This window comes from Apis laboriosa, unplaced genomic scaffold (genome assembly GCF_014066325.1).
Source record: "Apis laboriosa isolate Shangri-la unplaced genomic scaffold, ASM1406632v1 scaffold5_cov152, whole genome shotgun sequence".
Lineage (NCBI taxonomy): Eukaryota > Metazoa > Arthropoda > Insecta > Hymenoptera > Apidae > Apis > Apis laboriosa.
In genome coordinates this window covers 3,878,705-3,898,906 of record NW_025223857.1, presented here as the reverse complement: position 1 = coordinate 3,898,906, position 20,202 = coordinate 3,878,705, and the positions used below count along the sequence as shown (strand labels likewise).

The window sequence follows — 20,202 nt, the reverse complement described above, 5'->3', positions numbered from 1 at the left end:
TATATTTTATATCGAGCATCTATTCACGTGTCACGTGTTTTAATCAATCCTTAAAAAAAAAAAAAAATGAAAAGACTAAAAATTAATCTACATTAATCAAACAAACAGATCATTATACTATGTGAAATTCTTTGTAACAATTATTGTACAGTGTACGCACATTTTTAGCATTGTCAGCCTAAACATTGAAAAACAAAATTCATGAATAATGTATTATCATTTTATTCCTATAAGTCGAATAAATGTTTCACAGCATCGCTTTCTCAATAATTTTCTCAACTGACATGGGTATGGATTTAGTATTAGAATACAAATAAACAATAAAACAATAAAATATTATATTTTGTCCATTTTATATCATATTTACAGATATTATTTTACAATTGCAATATATTATTTGACAATTCATAATTTTAAATTAAATAACTTTGTTTAAGTAACATTAGTTACATAATTTGCCATTTTCCTGTTTCACCTTTCACTTTACCTTCTTTTAATAATTTGTCAAGATGACCTTTTACAGTATAGACTGCTGCTTTACTCATATTCTTTGATGAAACTTCCTAAAAACATCAAGTTTTCTATATTTTATATTCTAATAGGTACAGATATAATGAAAAAATAATCATTACCGTGTATAAATGATTTACAATATCCAATTCAGACAATGTATTATTTTTTGCATTTTGTTCTAGAATATTTAAAATATCATTTTCTCTTTTTAATCGGTTTTCAATATAAAAATTAATTATATTTTCTGGATTTTCTATTATTGGTCCATGTCCAGGATAGATAATTTTTGGTTTCATTGTCAACATTTTTTTCAGAGTAGCTATGTAAGTATTTAAATCTTCAAATACAGCAGTACCTTCTCCAAGAATACAATCTCCACTTAATAATATTTTTTCATCTTCCATCATAAAGGAAGCATGATCACTTGCGTGTCCTGGAGTATATTCCACAACAAGTTTAGCACCTTCTACTTCTATAATTTGTTTGTCTGTTAATTTTTCCCATTTAAATAAATTTTCCATGTTTCTTGAATTTTTATCATCTGGAGTTCTTGGAAATTTCCATACTGTACTTTTTATTTTTGTATTTATAGTTTTTAACATATTTAAAACAGAATTCACTGCTCCTAAATGATCAATGTGCCAATGAGTAATTAATAAATGTTCAATAGTTGCTTTTTCTTCTTTTAACACTCTACATAATAATTTTATATAATCATTTGCAGTTTTTTTTTCAGTTGTATCGATTAATATACGTCTATAATAATAATAAACATTACAAAATATTCTAATCTTTTTAACTTATGAATCTGATTTTTATTACCTATTGCCAGTACCAACAAGGTATGAATTTGTACCTTGTAATGTCATAAATCCTTCGTTACATCCTAATATTCGTATTATATTTTTAGATAATCTTGTTACTAAAGGTAAATGTGTTAACTTTTTCATAATTCAATCGGTGTAAATTTCCAATCAGCATAAAATTCCACTATTGTCAAATGTGCACTGAATGTTGGCATTCATATGGCATATATTTATAGCACTTTTTTATGTGATTGTCAAAATCGTATCAATAAATTTCAAGGTTTTGCATGAATATTTATAATTATAGATACGAAAAAAAAAGTACATGTATATAATATTATAAGTATACAATATCGATAACGAATACAATAATAAAAAACAATTTCATTAATGTTATAGAACAAGGTTATAATAATGAATATTAAAATACGTATTTATTTAGATATAAAATCGTTAACTTCAAATTATTCTTTAAATTTTTTTTAAATTATTGAAATAAATATATAGTAATATGATTATCGGATGTATGTATGTATGTATATCGAATAATTATACTAGTAATTAGTATATTTTAAAATAGCTTTTTTTTATATGTTAACATGACTAATGATATTCGAATATCGTCTACTTATTTACTGATATTTATTTATGCATTTCATTAATTAAAGTGAATATTAATAATTCTTACGTTATATTTATTCAACACTTATAATATATTTTGTCTCGGACAATAAGTAATTAATAATTCGACATAAGAACGAAGCACTAGTTAACTTTGATATAAATTAATATTGACTGTGTATCTATGCATTACGTTTGAACAATAAATCGACTAAAATAGACAGAACCAAAGATAAATGAAAGTAGCTATTGTGAGAGTCATCGATTAATAAATGATAAAGACATAACATAAGTTGAAATAAGATAAACAACAAAGAATACATACAAATTTATTTCTGGTTTATTAATTTTGACAGTTTTATCGGATAATAAATTTTTTATCATCTATTTGAAAATAGCTTTAGATATTTGAAAATAAAATTCTTGATAATTTTAAATTACAATTTTAAATAATTGATATTTTATTAGTATTTCTCTATGAAATTAAAGATATTTATGAATAAAAGATATTTAAATTTTCTAATTATATTTTATCGATACATAATCATAATAGAAAAAATTTATAATCAAAATAAGCTATTTCTTATATATTATTGTAAATTAACACATAAAAATGATTCATTAGCATAAATTTTATTATATCAATGTAATATTATTTATATTACATACACATTTGTTGCATTAATTAAAATCATAATCAAAACACATGAATCGCTTTAGATGTTATATCTTTTTATTAGAAAACATTTAATTCACATTATTATTTTTGCTTGCAACATAAATAGAATATTTTATTTTAAATTAAATAATGCTCATATTTAACATAGAATATATTTAGATTTAAATAAATATTGTAAAGAAATATAAAATAATTGAAAAATAAGATAAATTAAATTCTCATATTTTATTTATTTATTTTAATAGCATCATTTTCAATTTTTGAAAGATTTTAAATTTAAATTATTTTTTTAAATTTTTGAATATATTCAAAATCATAGATTGAAATTAGAATATTACACATAATTACGCAAAATATATGTTATCTGAAATCAGGACATAAATATTAAAACGTAAAAATGATTTTCATTTTTCCATATATATTATTAAATGTAAACAAACGTGAACAACATTTGCAACGTATAGTAGTCAAGCTGACTGATAAGAGTATCAGTTAGAGTTAAGTACATGATTATTCAACTTGATTTGATTATCATATCGTCGCCACTTTTTCGAAATTTTTTCTTAAATATATTTTTTTTTTATTAATAATAAAAGGATCATTAATCATTGTCGGGGATCATTATTGCGCTAAATACGACACGTTTCAACGTACATCTTTAATATAGTATACATTCAGATTAATGCTACGTACTTTTGATTCTTTGTTTCTCAGTTATATGATTCCTCCATCGCGACCAATTAAGATTTCGTTGTTTTTTCTTTCTCTCTTATAAAAAAGTATCGTTCACGATGGAGAAGTCACAGATTATCCTCATTAAGGAGGGAAAAAAAAAAAAAAAAAAAAAAAAAATTGCGAAAATTGCGAAAACAATCAATGAAATCGTGTAAAAAATTGCGAACGCTGGTCGATTAATTTCATTCAATCACGATCTTACGTACGAATCTTATCAAATAAAATATTAAATCCTACAATTAAAGGTACAATTAATTACAGTCACTTAATTACATAATTACACAATCATAATTTACAAGTAAAAAAGTAAGTCGAACGCAAATATATTCGGCGATCCTTTGCCTCGTTCTTTCGAGAAAAAAAAAAAAATTTCATCGAGTGAATACCAAGATAAATTCTATCTAAAATATTTTCCTTTGGTCACGTTTAGGCCGTCACTTCGGTCGACGAACATTTGTCGAACATCGCGTCTAACACTTGTATGAATTTCAGATGCCTTTCTTCCGGTGCTACGGTGGCTCCTCGACTCCCCCACAAAAATTTTATGTGGAACTCAGTTCGAAACGCGTCGGACAATAGTTCGTCGCTTCTTGAACCTTCGAGAACGATCTCGGCGTTCCTACGGAACAATGGAAGATTCTCTGTCATTTTTCGAGCCGATTCCAAGTGGGACCATACGATGGATAAACCACAATCCGGTGCCGAATTCTCCCAAGGTGATAGAATCGCTGTTGCCAGACCTGATGGAGCTACAGTTCCTGTAAAAAAAGGTTACAATTTAAATCATTAATTACAGTTTAAATCGTACTATATACTTATCGACACACAAAAAAAAAAAAAAATAAAATATTCTCTACGATACAATCTCCTATGATGAAAACTAAACTCGAGTCCCAAAAAAACCCTTGCCTATCCAGTGTACGTACCCAAAATGTCTTCAGGCCCCCGTTCTCCGAGCAGAGCGATAGGCAACAGATGGGGAAGCGTGGTATTGGGCGCTTGAGGGTTCGTGCACTCGTTCATAGCACGAAGCGTAGGCCTGAGCTTCGCCTCGAAGCTGAACGCCTCGTCGGTGTGTTTCTGCCTCAGCAAATGCCACGTGTTCGCCAACCTCTGTATCTGTGGCAAACAAAGGCCCAGCATCACGCCGCAGAAACCGTATAAATTACCCAGGGCGGTCTTCGTGTCTATGGCCACTTTGATCCACTTGCTAATCGTTGCAGCTCTCTCAATCGCGGTGGCTCCGGCCAGCACAGTCACCGCCACTACCAACTTCAAACACTCCGATCTTTCGATCAAATCCAACCTTGCTTGTCTACCGTGCGGCAGAGTGGCCAACTCGAGGCCGCTGAGACCGTTTCTGTTTCCAGAGCCAGGCTGTAGGGCCAGCTCGAGATCGATCTTCGTCAGATGCGAGGCCAACACTCTTGGTGCGGAATCGTGCAACATCCCTGACACTCCTCTCAATGCCGTGGGATCCAGAGGTCTGTGCTCACCAGCCGGTAGTAACAGAGTTGTAAAACCCTCGATGTCCAGCGCTGTGGTGATCTCTAAGGGAGGTGCTGCGACGACCAGTTGTTCCTCCGCGGATAATTCGTATTCGTTTCCATTATTTCCGTACGTACCGTCGTTGCTTGCGTTATAATGGCTCCTAATCACGACCCCCTTGATAGGAGCGGACGAAGACGGGTTGCTCGCACCCCCAGAGTTGTTCGTTTCGAACTCACTGTCCCCAGACCCGTTCCCGCTGTCGCTCCCGGACGCCTGATAGCCCTGGTGATGGTGATGATGGTGATGGTGATGGTGATGAACGTGGTGCTGGTGATTAGGCGCGTATGGTACCCTGGGCGGTTTCGGTGGAGCGGTCCCGTGCGAATTCTGATGGTTCAAGCTCGATGGTTGAAGCACGGGTTGCTGTTGCTGTTGGAGCGCCGGGTCGGAGATCACCCTGGTGATCTTTTGACGGCCGAGGGACAGGGAACACGAGGGTGGCTGGTTCTGAATAGATGGGACACGCGGCAGCGTGCTCGATTGGACCTGTCCGTGTGGCACAGGTTGCTGATTCGACGATTGACGAGCATCGTGCTGATCGGAGGGATGGTGCTGGGCGGTGAGCGAGTGACTTCGTTGTTGCTTTCGAGGTAGACGTGGCGGGGAACCGGTCGACAGGGACGAGGAGGAAGGGCTGGAACAGTGTTGGCTGTTCGTTGGACCTGTTACGCATGTCAGAGGAACGGATCTTGGTTTCGGGGTGATTATGCGAGCGCCACTCGCCTGGCTTATAGGACGGCCGCTGCCCACGTAGAAGGTTATCAGATCCGCTACCGTGTCGAATGCCTCGTCCTCGAACTGGTACTGGGCCCTCTCGTATACCGTTTCCGGTTGGATCACTACCTGTCGAGACCAAAATTCGTTAAAAATTCATCGATACGAATTGGTGTATCGTATATTGTCCAAGGTAAATTTAAATGTAATTTTTTTTTTCCAACTTTTATTAGGTATATTTTATTACATAGATTTCCTCTCTTTTTTTTCAAAAATTTTAATTTCGATCGTCGATTTCAAGTGATGTAAGTTTTAAAAGAAAGATTAAGCGAAAGAATAAGAAAGAATTTACCCTATTGATGACGAAATGAAGGGGTTGGCCTTTCCATCGAACCGTAAGAACGTAGTTTCCGGGTTGGGAGGCACAATCCCGGACCAGGAAGTCACCATCGTTCGGCACTTCCGCTTCAGCGCCTTTTCTACCACCCCGGAGTGTGCTTCCGTGATACCAGGCGTGCGATCTTAAGTCTCTCGGATCCAGAAGTCGAAGTTCTCGCTCCAAAAGCTTTCGAGTCGATTCCTCTGGTGGATCCTGAATTAAGTAAGAGAAAAATATATGAATTTTAAAGCGAAGAATTGATAATATTAAGATAATATTTAACCTCGTTTCTATATATTTTCATTTTTTACTTTACATAATAACTAACAATTATCAATTATCATTCTTCTTTTATTTGTAGTAATTATCTTTATCTGATTATCTGATTATTTTTTTTAGTGCAGTAATTATATTTATTGCAATTTATTTTTTCTTCTTTATTTCAAAATTAATCTATAATTTTTTTAACTAATGGTTTTTTTAAATACCATTTTTTTTCCATTAAATAAAAATAGTTTAATTTAGTATAATATATATACTTAATATATTTAACAGAATAATACGTTTTTTTTTTTTTTAGTTATTTTTACATAACATTTTTACATAAGATGATTACTATAATCAATGGAGTAGTGTCTAGACCGTACGAGACCGCAAGATTGGCTTAACAAGAACAGCCTTGAGTACTCGATCCATAAAGAGATCAACAAAGTCAGCGTACAACTTATCAACGGCTTAGAGTGTCACGCGTTAAAGCTGGATCATCGAGTCGGTGCATCAACGAATCAATTATCAGCTTACTTCGACCAGCTTATTATTTCTTATTACTATTTCTCCAAAAAATCAATTTTCATTAACCTAAGCGATCCATAATAATTCTAAACAAAATTTTATCCAGCGTGAAGATTACGTAGATGTTAAATTCAATTTGATTCATACTGTCTCGTGTCAATTTGAAAAATTAATCAATTACCCGAATATCAAAGAATTTCTACAACGATTCAAGTCAAGAATCATTAGAAATTTTCGCGAACATCACAACATCCTAATCCTCCCCTCCTCTCGAAAAAGATGTGTCATTGATCATCAACACCTCCAACGTGTCAACACTACAATTTTCACACCCACTAATTATATATAGCAGCTATGATCATATTTCTGAAAAATGGAAAAAAATCCAGAACACGCTTTAGAACAAACTATATACACCACTTACCATCGGCAGATTCGAATAATCGTGGCTGTCAACCCTTTTCGCAGCAGATTCGCACGCGTCGCACTCCTCCCTTCTGTTCACCACCTCCTCCTCCGCCTCCTCGACCTTTACCTCCGACGACCTGCGTCGAAAAAAACGAAGCTTTTTACACTCGTAACTCCCTCATATCTCGCCTCGTTGCACCCCTCCCCTCTTGCCCCTTCAACCAATTTCAACCATCGACTCTCGCCAAAAATCGGGGAACACCGTTCTCTCTCTCTCTCTCTCTCTCTCGATTTAACAAAGCGCAAACTTATTTTCATCCGTGATGGAAATCGTGAGGACAGATAGGGTTTGGCCACACGGCTCTCGGGCCGAGCGCGCGCACCCCACTGAACTATGTAGTACGTGGAAAGCCACGAAGCGGGCAGGGCCGTATTTTTGGAGGATGAGAGGGGGCGCCCCGCGCGTGATATTAATAGAACAAAGTGGAGGACGAATTCGACGACGGTCGTCGTTTCACTTTGCCGCCGAGAAAGATATTCTCCTTTCCCCCGGATGCGTTGGGGGAAAAGTGTTAAAATATCGTTTATACGTGGAATCTACGAATTTGTTTTTTTTTTTTTCTTTGTTCGTTTTCTCGTATCGTTTTATCAAATCCGTAGACTCACGTCTGCATTAACGTAATTTTTAACATATTTTTCCGTTACTTGTTTTTATCGTACGTTAAAAAAATTTTCGATTTAATTTCAAGCGGAGCGTCGATACATCGCGTTGTCGACGTTCCAAGTACGCCACTGCGGCACTACTCATGGCGTCTCGTCGCGTTCTCACCCACGCCTGCGTTTTCTCCGTTCTCGAGTGCCTTTCATTTATCGAAGTGACATCGAATTAGCGACGTCCTCCTCGAATTTCAAGTGATCGCGATAATTTCGATTCGAAAATTCGACGTTATCGCGCGAGGTAACGACGAGGCCGCTATGTCGATAATCGCGAGGCTTAGTTATTGATCTGTTCGGGGTGTCGTACGGGAGGTCGGAGGCGCGCCTGCGTCGAATAAGGGCGCTCGATAAGTATAATAAAACGCATCTGTGCGTTTTTTTCTTTTTTTTTTTTTCTTGTCGAGCGAGGAAGGGAAATGCATCTGATCGATGATCAGAACGAGAGTAAGAAGATGATGATGGTCGCGTCGTAAAATTTGTCGAATATTCTTGAGAAAATTAACGATAACAATTGTGCATATTTTTCCTAGGTTACATCGTCAATAAATAAAAACAGAAATTTAACTGAACTAACGTCGATGTTTGATTACATAGGAGGCAACATGTGGGCACAATCTTTTGAAGAGACTATTTCTATTTCGGCTATTCTAAATAGCGATCTAGACGCTTCGTAGTTCAGAATTACAGACACTTGATCATGGATAATAAAAACGCAATATAATTAATTTGAAAATAATATATGTATACGTGGATTGTTTGAAAAAATTTTAAGCATTTATATTCTCTCGCAATTGTAACTTATTTCAAGTTATGTTCGATACGATTCGTTTGACGCATGATCTTATTGACTATTTGATAACGTTCGACGAATTGTTTTACTTTGCGATAAGGAGAGAAGATCTGTATAAACATCGTATGCGAATTGTAATATCACATATATTTATTTGAATTTTTTTTTTTTTTTTATTCTCCCTGACATAGCATCAAGAAATTCAATTAATTAATTAATTAATTATTCCTTTACTATATCGCTATCACTCCTCTTTTAAAGCATTTCCTCTTTTAAAATATTTTAAATTTTTTACATTGTATAATTCTATATATGGTATAATTCTACACGTATGGATAAATCGCACATAGATCTCTCTATCGACGAATTTCCTGCATTCTCTATATTTAGAGTTAAACAGTCTCCATTGCAAATTGTTTTATAACCGGCCACGCGATCTGAACAATTTTCAGTTCGGTGTATATATAAATAGACATTAGGGGTACACATGGAGGCGGTTTGAAAACGTTTCGCAGAACTTCGTCGCGTGCCTTATCTTCCCGCTCTAATGTCAACGCGACAGGACTTTGCGCGTTGCTATCTACACGATTCGCGCGAATCTGCCTCTTCGACGATCCTCCTCGCTTTATCTATAATCCTCCCCTTTACCTTCGCGGAAATTCGCGCAAGAAGAATTTAATTTTCCACTGGTCAATTTATTAACAAAATTTTAAAAAAAAAAAAAAAGATAATCTTTTAAGTTATGACTCGATTATTTTTATCAAATGTTTTCCAATTTATGTCACACGCGATAACGATTTCAATATTTTTCTGAAAATCGCATTTTTCAGATTATCAGATTACTATGCTTAAAGTATAATTCGAGGTATAAATCGAAATATTTGAGACGTGTTGATTCGGAAAAGATCGAGGAGGATACGTTTCGCATCCCTAATCTTTCTCGCCAAATCAATTTGACCATCAATTTGACCGCGTAAAACGGTTCACGCTCGAACGATTTCACGACTTCCCTACTAACGTAGGAGGCACATACATTTAATTACACCGATCATTAGCACGGTCGTGATCGATCACGGCTCAACCGTGAAAATGATTTTCAATTTTCATCGTCACGTTGCACTCCGTTAACCATTGATTCACGCTGCATTTAATCTCCCGTGCATATTACGTGCACTTCTTCCTCTAATTAACTCAATTTCGATCTCTCTTGTTCATCGAGTTCGATGAACATTCGATCATCCTTGATAAATATTGTATCGATGATTGGACAATGGCAGGTGGGAAACACTTTACCAAAGGGATTACGAAACGGGTACAAGTATCGTGAAACGTTTATAGTTTCCTCCATTGTGCTGCCTTTCCGTTACGGGATTCTCCCGGCCGGCCGAGGGAGGACGACGTCACTTCGAAGGCAAAGATCGAGGAAAACCGGTTCGGGACCTGCCGCCTTTATTATGTTCCCTCAAACGTATACCCTCAAACAGGCTAATTCATAAGTTACAACCAAGCCAGAATTCCTTAGACACCGATGGAAAAGTCCTTCGAAGGTCTTTCTTCGGGGGTTTCTTGAACCCCCTTGTTTATTTTAAGCGGCCGCGCGAAAGATGAAACGGCGTGACGTGGATCGGCCCACTTTCGAAATGTAGAGAATGTGTCTCCTTTAACAAGCTTGGAAATAATTATTTTAAATTATTCGCAGTTTTAACCTTAGTTTTAAACTTGTCTGTTCAATTTTTGCTCCTTTTTTTTTTTTTTTTTAGAGTAAATTTAAGACAAAATTGTTTTAAGAAGACAGAGAGGATCAGTTAGATCATTTGGATCATTTAAATGAGATTTGAGGTCGATTCTAATCGCTGGCGCGTTTCATCGAGCGGAGTGGTTAGTTGACATGCACTCGAGTTACCTTCTGTTTCCCTCGGGTGACGGTGGCGTCACGATGAAAGATGGCTCCTTCTGAATAATTACTTCCGGCTGTAGGTGGATCGTGTGCCGCTTCTGATGTAGTTCCTTACAAGAGGCTGAAGAGGATATGCCGTTTCTCTTTCGACGACGGCCACTGGCGCTTAGATTTTGCAAGGTGCCCATAGATGGAAACCGGAAGCTCCATGCTATACCTGAACAACCAACATCGACATTATTATTCCTTCCTAATTGTACTTCTACTAGTAGTAACTTTTAAAATTTCCAAACTTTGTTTCAAAAAATCTTTTTTTCCTCCCCAATTTCTAAATTATTAACAGTTTCATTTGATTTCAAATTATTGATCAAATTTCAATTTTAACTGCACTGCATGGCATTCAATGGAAATCTGTGTTAAATCGCATAATGATAAATCTGTTGATAAAACTATAGAATAGAATAATTCCATTATTGATAAAATTTCAATTTTAATTGTGTAAAACATTTCACAAAAATTTTTCTATTCTAGTTTCTTCAATGAAAATCTATGTTATAAATCACGTGATTCCTGAAATCTTCACATCTCTCTAAAAAAACTTAAACGAAAAGAAGAATATCATTCTTGACTTCCATCTCTACCGCAATTATCACACATTTCACAAACGAATTCCTTTCCGAATTTTAACCGAACGAAACCACCCCACATACTCACGCATGCCGGTGCTTTTCTGCGGGCGATCCTTGTCGCTCACGATCATCGCAATCCTTGCCACTGGCTCGTGGTCGAAATTTTCTCCGACCGCTTGTCACTCGCTTGTTATCTCGCTCCGTTAATTAACGCGCCCCGTATATTATATTTGGACGGCGATGAATTCTTGGCGAATCGTTTCGCCCGAATGGAAACGTTTAGAATTACTCGCGGTCGATCCGCTATCGCGAGCAGGGATACCAACGCCCCTCCATCACGGTCACTAAACGGTTTTATCGGTCTTCGTACACACGTACGAACGAACGATCGGTGCAGTTAACGCTTCTTATCTGTCTTTCTACTCCGTCAACTAGAAAAGTTTCAGCTTTCCTACCAGTTATGTTACCACTTGTTATTTCAATTTCGTCGATACGCTTTTCAAGGATCGAAATACATATTTTTGTATTTTGCTCGTAGGAATAGTTTCTTGCACCTGTACTCGGAATAAAGCGTATACATCCTACGTTTATCTTCATCAAAGTTTTTTTTACGCTTATGTTTTCTTTTCTCTCTCTCTCTTTCTCACAGAGAATCGCGATATTCTTCGAAACACGAATTTTCGTAATTTTCTCTTCTATCGAAGCTCATTTTCTTCTTTAATTTTCTTCTTTAGATAGATCGAAATATTATCATATTAGCGTATGATCTTTTCCACTTTTTTTTAAAAAAAGTTCCTTTTTTCATAGGTGAACTAAATTTTTTTTTCAAAATTTCTTTTTAAATAGATTGGGATATATTTTGCATTACGCATTACCTATTTTTAATTTTTATAGGATAGATCACAACTCATTCGCATTTTTTCCCACTTTTTTCAAAGTTTTTTTCCCCTTCCTGAGGCAAATTCCGATCTCCTTTGCATATGACCTTTCCACAACACCGTTCCTTCCCTTCCCAATTCAATCCCACTCGAAAAGCAATCCACCCATTCACCCAAAAATTCCACGCTCGGCTTAATCGATCCGCCTTATCTTTCCTCGTCCAGAAATCACACAATACCCTTCCCTTCGAAACTTTTCAATCCCATCGTCAATCACACACAGGTTTCACTTTCGAGGAACGTTGCCTCGACACAGCTGGACGACCTCTCCCTGAATCCCAACCGGAATCACTGCATCTCTTCGCGATGCGATCGCAGGTGCAACCAAGGAACGACCACGCTTCGTTATCGACCTCTTTCGGAATCTTTCATTCTCGATCCAAAGATTCTTCATTCAGAAATCGCGTGTGCCTTTGTAACGGAAGAATTCTCCTTTTCTTTTTTTTTTTTATTCGACCGTACGCGTATCACGCGAGCGGATCAACCGCGGATCTTTCGAACAGTTGGGCAGAAACTAAAGTGCTCGGCTCACTTTCGCTTCGATTCGTTTATCTTCGCTCGCCTTCACACGCGCGGATATAAACCTGTTCTTCGGGCCTTTCCAGTCGCGGGTACGAGACCGTGTTCCTTCACCGTTAAACCTTTCGATTTTTCGTTAGATACGAAAGTTACTTTGGTCGATTTAACTCTTTCTATAATTCTTGTTTTCTTTTTTTCTTTGGGGGGGGGGTTGATTCATTGAAAAAGATTTAAAAAAAAGAGAGAATTTTGGTTTTTTAATTTTTTTTTTCTTTCTCGTATCAAATATGTAGATTTACATGGATTATGTAAGTATTTATTTTGATAGTTGTAAAAAGATGTTTGTAATATGAATTTGTACGATATAATAATAATATTTTTTAGATGATAATGCGAAGGAACGGAGTTGGATGCGGATTAATGGAGTAAATAAAGGATTGAAGAAGGAAAGAATATTTGTTATATTTTTGCCAAGTTGTGCGTGACTTTGCGTATATTCCTCATAAAGAAAACGTATACCTGTTCCAGAGTATTTCTAAACACCGTTCCGCTCTATTTTCAGGAGTAAGGCTCGAATATTAGCAGCTGCAAATGTAACACGGTTTCCTTTATTCGTGGAAAGAGACCAGTAGGAGGATATTTATGGTAAGTTTTTTATTTTTGTTATATTTTATATTTTCGTTTTTTAATATGATATATCGTATTCTTAATTCTTATATTATATTTACTTAAATAAAATCAAAGTATTGTACTATTAGAGTTATATTGTTAATAGAATTTATTTAGTATTACTCAGACTTTTAAAAATTGCGAAAAAATTGAAGTTGCTTAAGATATTTGATATATTTGATATTTATTTCTTTTTCATATGCATATATTTCATATATAAATTTCTGTGTGTCGTGCATATACTTTATTTATAATTTTATATCGTATATACATATATTTTGTATATTTTGCATGCATTTATTTACAATATGTTATAATATACTAAATATAGAAATATATTTTGTTTCAGAAAATAACACAGAAAGGTAACACTTTAGAAAGGTAAGTATGGAAAAGGTAAGTATAGGACTGCTCTCAGTCCTTTAGTACATAAGTAAAATGGCCAAAAAGGCAAAAAAATTTAAAAAATATATCAATTGGAGAAGGTAAGTATAAAAAGGTAAGTATAAGGTAAGTACAAATTTCAGAAAAATTTACGTACTAGCTCTTCTAGAATTATATTCTCCTAATACAAAATCGAAGAACTAGATAAAATTTTCTCTTTTAAAATTCCTGATAAAATTCTACGTGCCACCTCCTATAGAATTATATTCTCCTATTACAAAGACGAAAATTTCGACAAAAATTTTTCCAACCCGCATTTTTCGACTTTTGATTAGGAGAATATGATACGTGAAGAGGTGGCACGCGAAATTTTTCGTAAAATTCCAATTCTCAAAGATTTTGGCTAAAATTTTGATTAGAAAAATATAATTTGAATTTTATTTACTTAACTTATATACTTACCTTTTATACTTACCTTAGATACTTACCTCTTATACTTACCTTTTACAGCTTCTATTTATGATATTAATCTTTTTTTTTTTTTTTTACAGTTTCCTTAATTCTAGAGATACTTACCTTTTATACTTACCTTCTTCTCTTACTTCTAAAAATTTGGAGGTATGCAGGATGGACTTTTAACTTTATCAACTGCAACATTTCAGTTGGTTTTGATAATATAAAAAAATGGTTTAGATAAGAATTAAATGATTTTAAGAGACCTATATTCTGATATCACGAATTTTTTTTTATAAATGAGTGCCTAAACAATATGCAAAAGTCAACGTTGTTTTTATAAATAGAATCATATATTTATTAATACATTATTCGATGCAATTAAATATTCTCTATACAAAATTATTAGACCACTTATATATAAAAGTTATTAGTTTTAAAAAATTTTATTTTTGATTATCGAATAAAATAATGGTTTTTTCCTGTAAGTGATCTAATAGTTTTTTATAGAAATTAAACTGCACCAATGTATCAAGAAATATATAATCCTATTTAAAAAGACAAAGTTGATTTTTATATTATCTTTATGCATTCACTTATGGAAAAATTAATAAGACTAGAATGTAGCCTTTTCAAAATCATTCAACTTTTATCTAAAACATTTTTTAATATTATCAAAACCAAACGAAATATTCCACGTGTTAAAGTTAGGTGGCCATTCTGAAAAATATAAAATATATATGTGATATAAAAATATAGAAATATAAAATTATAATAAAATATACGTACGACATAACTATCTGCTGCCAATAACGTTTTAATTTTTCTTACTCGTGATATCCCATATGAATATAATTATTCCATTATATCAAATCAACGTTGATTAGAATTACATTATCGAAAAAATTGAGTTAAATTAATTATGATTATATTTGTCCAGTAGCGCGTTTCTGTCTCATTTCATTCTGAATCGATAATATCGCATGTGACACAAGAATGATATTATGCGACACAAATCCATTAAACGTCCCATATCTAATCTTTGCTATATCGATCCTTTGCTTATGGCACATCGAAATTTCAAATTTCGTGTACGAAACAGTGGATATGTCGAAATAAATTCATAAATTAAATTTCATATCGTGAATCTGCCATCATTTAATCGTGATAACGTGAACACAGTTTAAAAATTCTTCAAGCTCGAAATGTCAGCAATAGATCAATGGTGACGGGGACAATGAACCATTCATTCCAACAATATGCACGTTTATCGTTTCCTTTCGATCGTTAAATGCATAATCGAGCTTGGTATGTACAAGTCCATATTTCATCGAAAAAGCAGGAATGAAAATTGTACGGTAAAATTACCGATATGTACAATATGCATATATTTGTAAGTAAATAAAAGTTATAAATTAATTTTATCAAACTCTGTAATTATCTCTGTATTGTATAAAATTAAAAATAAAGAAATTTTATTAATAATAATTATTTTATTTCTTATAATTTCCCATTATAATCGACCTTTCATTTTCGTTCTCTTCTCAAAAAATGAACTTCAAACTCTCTCTCTCTCTCTCTCTCTCTTACTATCCCTTTTCTCTAAACATTTTCCATCCAAAAATTATCCCAAACATCCTCTTCACTATCTCCTTCTCGACTGACAAATACTTTTCGCCAAGCCTATACACACTTTTCCAGGAAAAATTTCTTTCTCTCAACCAGCCAAATATTTAGGCTTTCTAAAAATTTGAACGGTGCGTTCAAAGAAGAAGAAGAAGAGAAAAGGACACCCGTGATGGGTTCTCAGTCCGCTATAAGAACACTGGACGGAGCCGAGGAAAAAGGAGAAGAGCGAGAATTGGTCGCGGTTGAAAAACAGAACTGGTGGAATGCAGGTGTGTTTTGCGCCGCTTACTCGCCGACATAATACCTGGCGACACTGATAAGCCTAACGTTTGTTCAGATAACTATGCAATGCCTGGAGAACCGCTATCGACCGAAAAAGTTGCGACAGACGCTGTTCTATATCACGAAATTCTGACTCTGTAACTCTCTGAATATTTTTGGCAATATTATTACTTACGTTATTAAAATACAAAATATATATCCAAATTATTGCTTTTTTTTTTTAATTTTTTGTTTAAATAATTTCGTAATGATTAAGCGTATCAAAAGTAGAATGGTAGTTTGAACGATTAATGGAAATGATCTGATTATTTGCATGAAAACTTACGTAAATGAATACATATATACATACATTACGTAATATATATATATACATATAACAAACAGAAAAATCATATAAATGAATAATATTTAAAGATTGCATTAAATATTATATAAAGTTTTAAAAATTCTTCGTTTCAAATATATATAATATTTAATTGGATCTGCAAGTTATTCGCGTCTGTATTGCCTGTATACATGCACATATATATATATAAACCGACTACAATCACCTGTTGCTACATCCTCATAAATGTTTCATCATCCAGATCAGAATCCAAAATTTCTGGAATCTGCATATCGCGAAAGATACACGTGGCTACATGGCATTTTACTTAAAAGAATTTTGTTTAATTTTCATGAATATTCCAATTCCCTTGCCTATGCATTTAAACGAAGGAGTTTAATTTTAAACGTGAACGAATCTTCGAAAAAAAAAGAAAAGGAGTTGTAACAAGTTAGTTCGAAAAAAATTGCGCTTTCCTTTATCATTGAGAATAAAAAAAAAACGACACCGATCGATTCTTACCGCGTTCAGTCTAAAAAAGAAGTTTTATTCACGTGCGTGAAACGTGCGTAGAGATTCTCCCGTTTCCTTCGTGGCAGCGTAATTATATGCGCGTTTACTATGCGACAGGAATTTCAATCGGGCCCAGTTTTTACACAGCTGACAGGGAGGAATGAGACGACGTGAATTTCGATCGCGTAATTTCTCAGTATATTCAATTTTATAAGTTTTTGAATAAAGAGATAGAAATGTTATTGGCGCTTTCAATATCTTTGAAAGCGTAGTTCGAATTAAAGTTCAACTGCTGTAGCTATTAAAAGTAGAAGTATTTGGTAAGAAATAAAAGTAGTTTTGAATTCGTTGAAAGCTTAATTTAGAAAAAAAAAAAAATAAAAGAAATGGAAGCCTCGAATTTCTTACGAACTTCTTTGGAAGCTTATTTTGGTAAAAAAATAGAAGACTCGAATTTCTTCCATTCGAAAGTCTACTTTCAAATTGAACTAAATTCACTTAAATCTTCCTTAAAAATTTTCATTCAATCGTTTATTAAAAATAAAATAAAAAAATTCTTAAATTATTTCTCTTATTTTCTCCACGAAAGTAATCCAAAAAAAAAAAAAAAAAAAACGAACAGTTTCACAATCATACTGTGTCGCCATAGTAATAAGCAACGAAGAAATCAAGAGCATGACTAATTTCAAGCAAGACCAATATTTAATATCATATTGCTTTCGTGATACATCGTTTACTTGCATATTTAACGCGCCTAAATTACTCTAAAAGACACGTGTTTATCTGAATGTTGGCCGGTGCAAGCGTTTATCAGGCGCGGGCCACGCAAGAAGGAACTACCGTGCGACCTACATCCCACGTTTAGCATACTTCGTACCAGTTTCGATTTTGAAATAAAACTGCGACGTGATTCTCAACACGTGTAAGTATTACGTATACTGCATCAAAACGATTAATGCGTGGGCGGAGTTCGACGATAAACGACTGATATCACCAGGTGACTTATCGTCGCGTCTCGTTTCGATTGTTTTTTTTATTATACTTTTCTTTTGTTGCATAATGAAATTAATATTCGTATCGAAAATTATCTTTGCGAGAAAGGTTATGTTTTATATCGAGAAGAACGAGAGAACATAACATGCAATTCCAAGTAATAAAATTTTATGAATATCTTTCTAGAGTAATATATTATATTTGAAATATTAAATTGTTAAAGATAATTAAAGTCTTGATATTTATTAAAATTAATGTGTTAATATTTTTTTATTACGAAAATTTTCGTAAGATAATAAGTAATTATATATTCTGATAATTTTGCTTGGTAGAGAAAGTTAATTAATTATATGTACGAATAAAAGAATTTTTTAATAATTTGGAAAAAAACAGATTCCTGATTTTAATAATACATAAATAAATTGTGAATTAAAAAAATAATGGAAGGCAATTGAGATTAAATTATATAGGTTCACGTGATCGTTTTGCTTGACCACAAGATCTTTCACCGATATCAATCTCAACATCCATCATTGAGCACGTGCTCTTTGAAATCACACTACTCATCACTATCCTTTCACCGATCGAACAAACCACTCCTCGACACTATCTATCTAAAAACTATCACATCAAAAATATTTTATATTGAATTTTCTTAAACTTCTCCAAACATAACGAATTAACTTCGTTTTAATTCTAAATAATAATTAAACTTACATATCTCATTGCACGATCCACGTAATGATTCTAAAAACTATTTAGATCTAAAACTGTTTCTATCGAAATATCAAAATCTCCACAAACACTTCAAATAATCACACTTTTACGTATCATCAACGTCCACGTGATTCCAACAACTTATAATTAAAGTACATTAAAAGCACACTGAAAAATCCGCTAAAAACAAAAAATCAAACGCAAAAAGGAAAGAAAAACGAGGAAGAAAAAATAAAAGAACGAGGAAAAGAAGATTGAAATATAACAAAGTATACAACGTGACACTAACTTTGACTCCTGCGTGACTTCAGCTTGCTGGCAGTTTTCCCCATTTTCCTGATGGACGCATGGGTCTCACGTTTTGCCGATTCCAGGTATCGTCACGAACGAGCTTCGGCCACTGTTGAGATGCAGCCACTGTTGCGACCGTGGCATAATGCGATACCGAGCTAACTGACCGGCCGTCTTTCGAAACGGGACGCGAAGGGACGAAAAACCTCGATAGACGGAAGGCAACGTTTAGCCACGATCGTTGAGACACACACGCCGCGAACGAACGCCGCCAGGAGAATGTCGGATTTCATGTGGAGAGAGGGAGCGCAGGTCTGACATGGAAGAGGATGGAGAGTATTCCCTCGTCGTTTGAACGTACGTTTGACAAAACGAGACGGAGTGATGAGAATGGAGGGGGGCGAGGTTTTAATGAGATTGGATGAGCACGAGTCGGTTTGATGCCGAGTGATTAATAAATGTGGGGAGACAGTGATGGAGTGAGGAGAGATATTGGTTATTGAGTCGGGGGTGAAAGGTGACTGTTTATCTTTTGAATAAGTATATTTTTTTGTTGTTTAAGTTTTTGTAACGAAGTGATGCGAAGATTAGAGGTTAGGTTGAAGGAATTTGGGAAGGAAGAGGAGAAAGTTTGAATGGAAGTGAATGAGAAACATTTGAACGAATTTGGACCAGTAATGTTCAATGATAATGTTTTGATTTATCGCATAGGATGTTTTAACTATATGATTTGGGTATAATTCTTAAATAAAAGATAGAATTTTTATGAGACAAAGTTAATGGTTTGAATATTGGATTTGGATATTATGTGATTCATGTGTTGGAAATAAGGCAATTAGTTTAAGTGGTTAAGGAAATAGGTTGGTAATTATTAAATGATTAAGCGAAAATGGAAGGTTAGTTTTCTTTTCTATCGACCTACTTTTAGAACAATATAGCCTCTATAATTAGATCATACTTATAATAAGATTTCATTTCAATATAGCTCCTTTAATAAATTTATAGAACAAAGGTTGTAGCTTTTAAGAACCTAAATGAAGACTAGTTCGTATCGCTTCGATACAAAATAATTAACAAAGGAGAGACAAACGAGATTGGATTGAACGATCGATCAAGATAGCCAGAAACTAGAACGATTATTTAGATAGAAAAACTAAATAATTCTTCTAAATTAATTTCTAACTTCGTTTCATACATATAATTTTATGCTAATCTAATTAATAATTGTAAAATTGTAAAAAAAGTCAAGCTGTTAACG

At 34.0% G+C, this 20,202-nt stretch overlaps 2 protein-coding genes across 3 annotated transcripts; both read right to left on the bottom strand.

Moving 5' to 3' along the window:
- Positions 1-341: 341 nt before the first annotated feature.
- Positions 342-2,170, bottom strand: LOC122717967 (endoribonuclease LACTB2). Its single transcript, XM_043942552.1, has 4 exons — positions 2,008-2,170; positions 1,336-1,562; positions 633-1,269; positions 342-563 (listed from the first exon to the last, which is right to left on the bottom strand). Exons 2-4 carry the CDS (start codon positions 1,461-1,463, stop codon positions 447-449), a joined length of 882 nt encoding a protein of 293 aa, XP_043798487.1. The 5' UTR covers positions 1,464-1,562; positions 2,008-2,170; the 3' UTR covers positions 342-446.
- An 850-nt stretch (positions 2,171-3,020) lies between these two features.
- Positions 3,021-19,206, bottom strand: LOC122717949 (breast cancer anti-estrogen resistance protein 3 homolog). Of its 2 annotated transcripts, none has more exons than XM_043942522.1 (6): positions 18,943-19,206; positions 10,609-10,819; positions 7,215-7,335; positions 5,972-6,211; positions 4,281-5,748; positions 3,021-4,112 (listed from the first exon to the last, which is right to left on the bottom strand). In XM_043942522.1, the coding sequence occupies exons 1-6, from the start codon at positions 18,983-18,985 to the stop codon at positions 3,781-3,783; spliced, it is 2,415 nt and encodes an 804-aa protein (XP_043798457.1). In that variant the 5' UTR covers positions 18,986-19,206; the 3' UTR covers positions 3,021-3,780. The 2 variants fall into 2 exon arrangements, with proteins under 2 accessions (XP_043798457.1, XP_043798455.1); XM_043942520.1 differs by lacking the exon at positions 18,943-19,206 and adding an exon at positions 11,317-11,938.
- Between the last annotated feature and the right edge of the window lie 996 nt (positions 19,207-20,202).

What these genes read in the sequence shown, in the direction of transcription:
- LOC122717949 (XM_043942520.1), bottom strand. Translation starts at nt 11,362, where the DNA reads ATGATCGTGAGCGACAAGGATCGCCCGCAGAAAAGCACCGGCATGC. An exon ending in GCAGAAAAGCACCGGCATGC is followed by an intron (nt 10,820 to 11,316) that starts GTGAGTATGTGG and finishes TTGGTTGTTCAG; the next exon opens with GTATAGCATGGAGCTTCCGG. An exon ending in ATTATTCGAATCTGCCGATG is followed by an intron (nt 6,212 to 7,214) that starts GTAAGTGGTGTA and finishes TACTTAATTCAG; the next exon opens with GATCCACCAGAGGAATCGAC.
- LOC122717967 (XM_043942552.1), bottom strand. Translation starts at nt 1,463, where the DNA reads ATGAAAAAGTTAACACATTTACCTTTAGTAACAAGATTATCTAAAAAT. An exon ending in CTTGTTGGTACTGGCAATAG is followed by an intron (nt 1,270 to 1,335) that starts GTAATAAAAATC and finishes TTATTATTATAG; the next exon opens with ACGTATATTAATCGATACAA. An exon ending in TTGTAAATCATTTATACACG is followed by an intron (nt 564 to 632) that starts GTAATGATTATT and finishes TGATGTTTTTAG; the next exon opens with GAAGTTTCATCAAAGAATAT.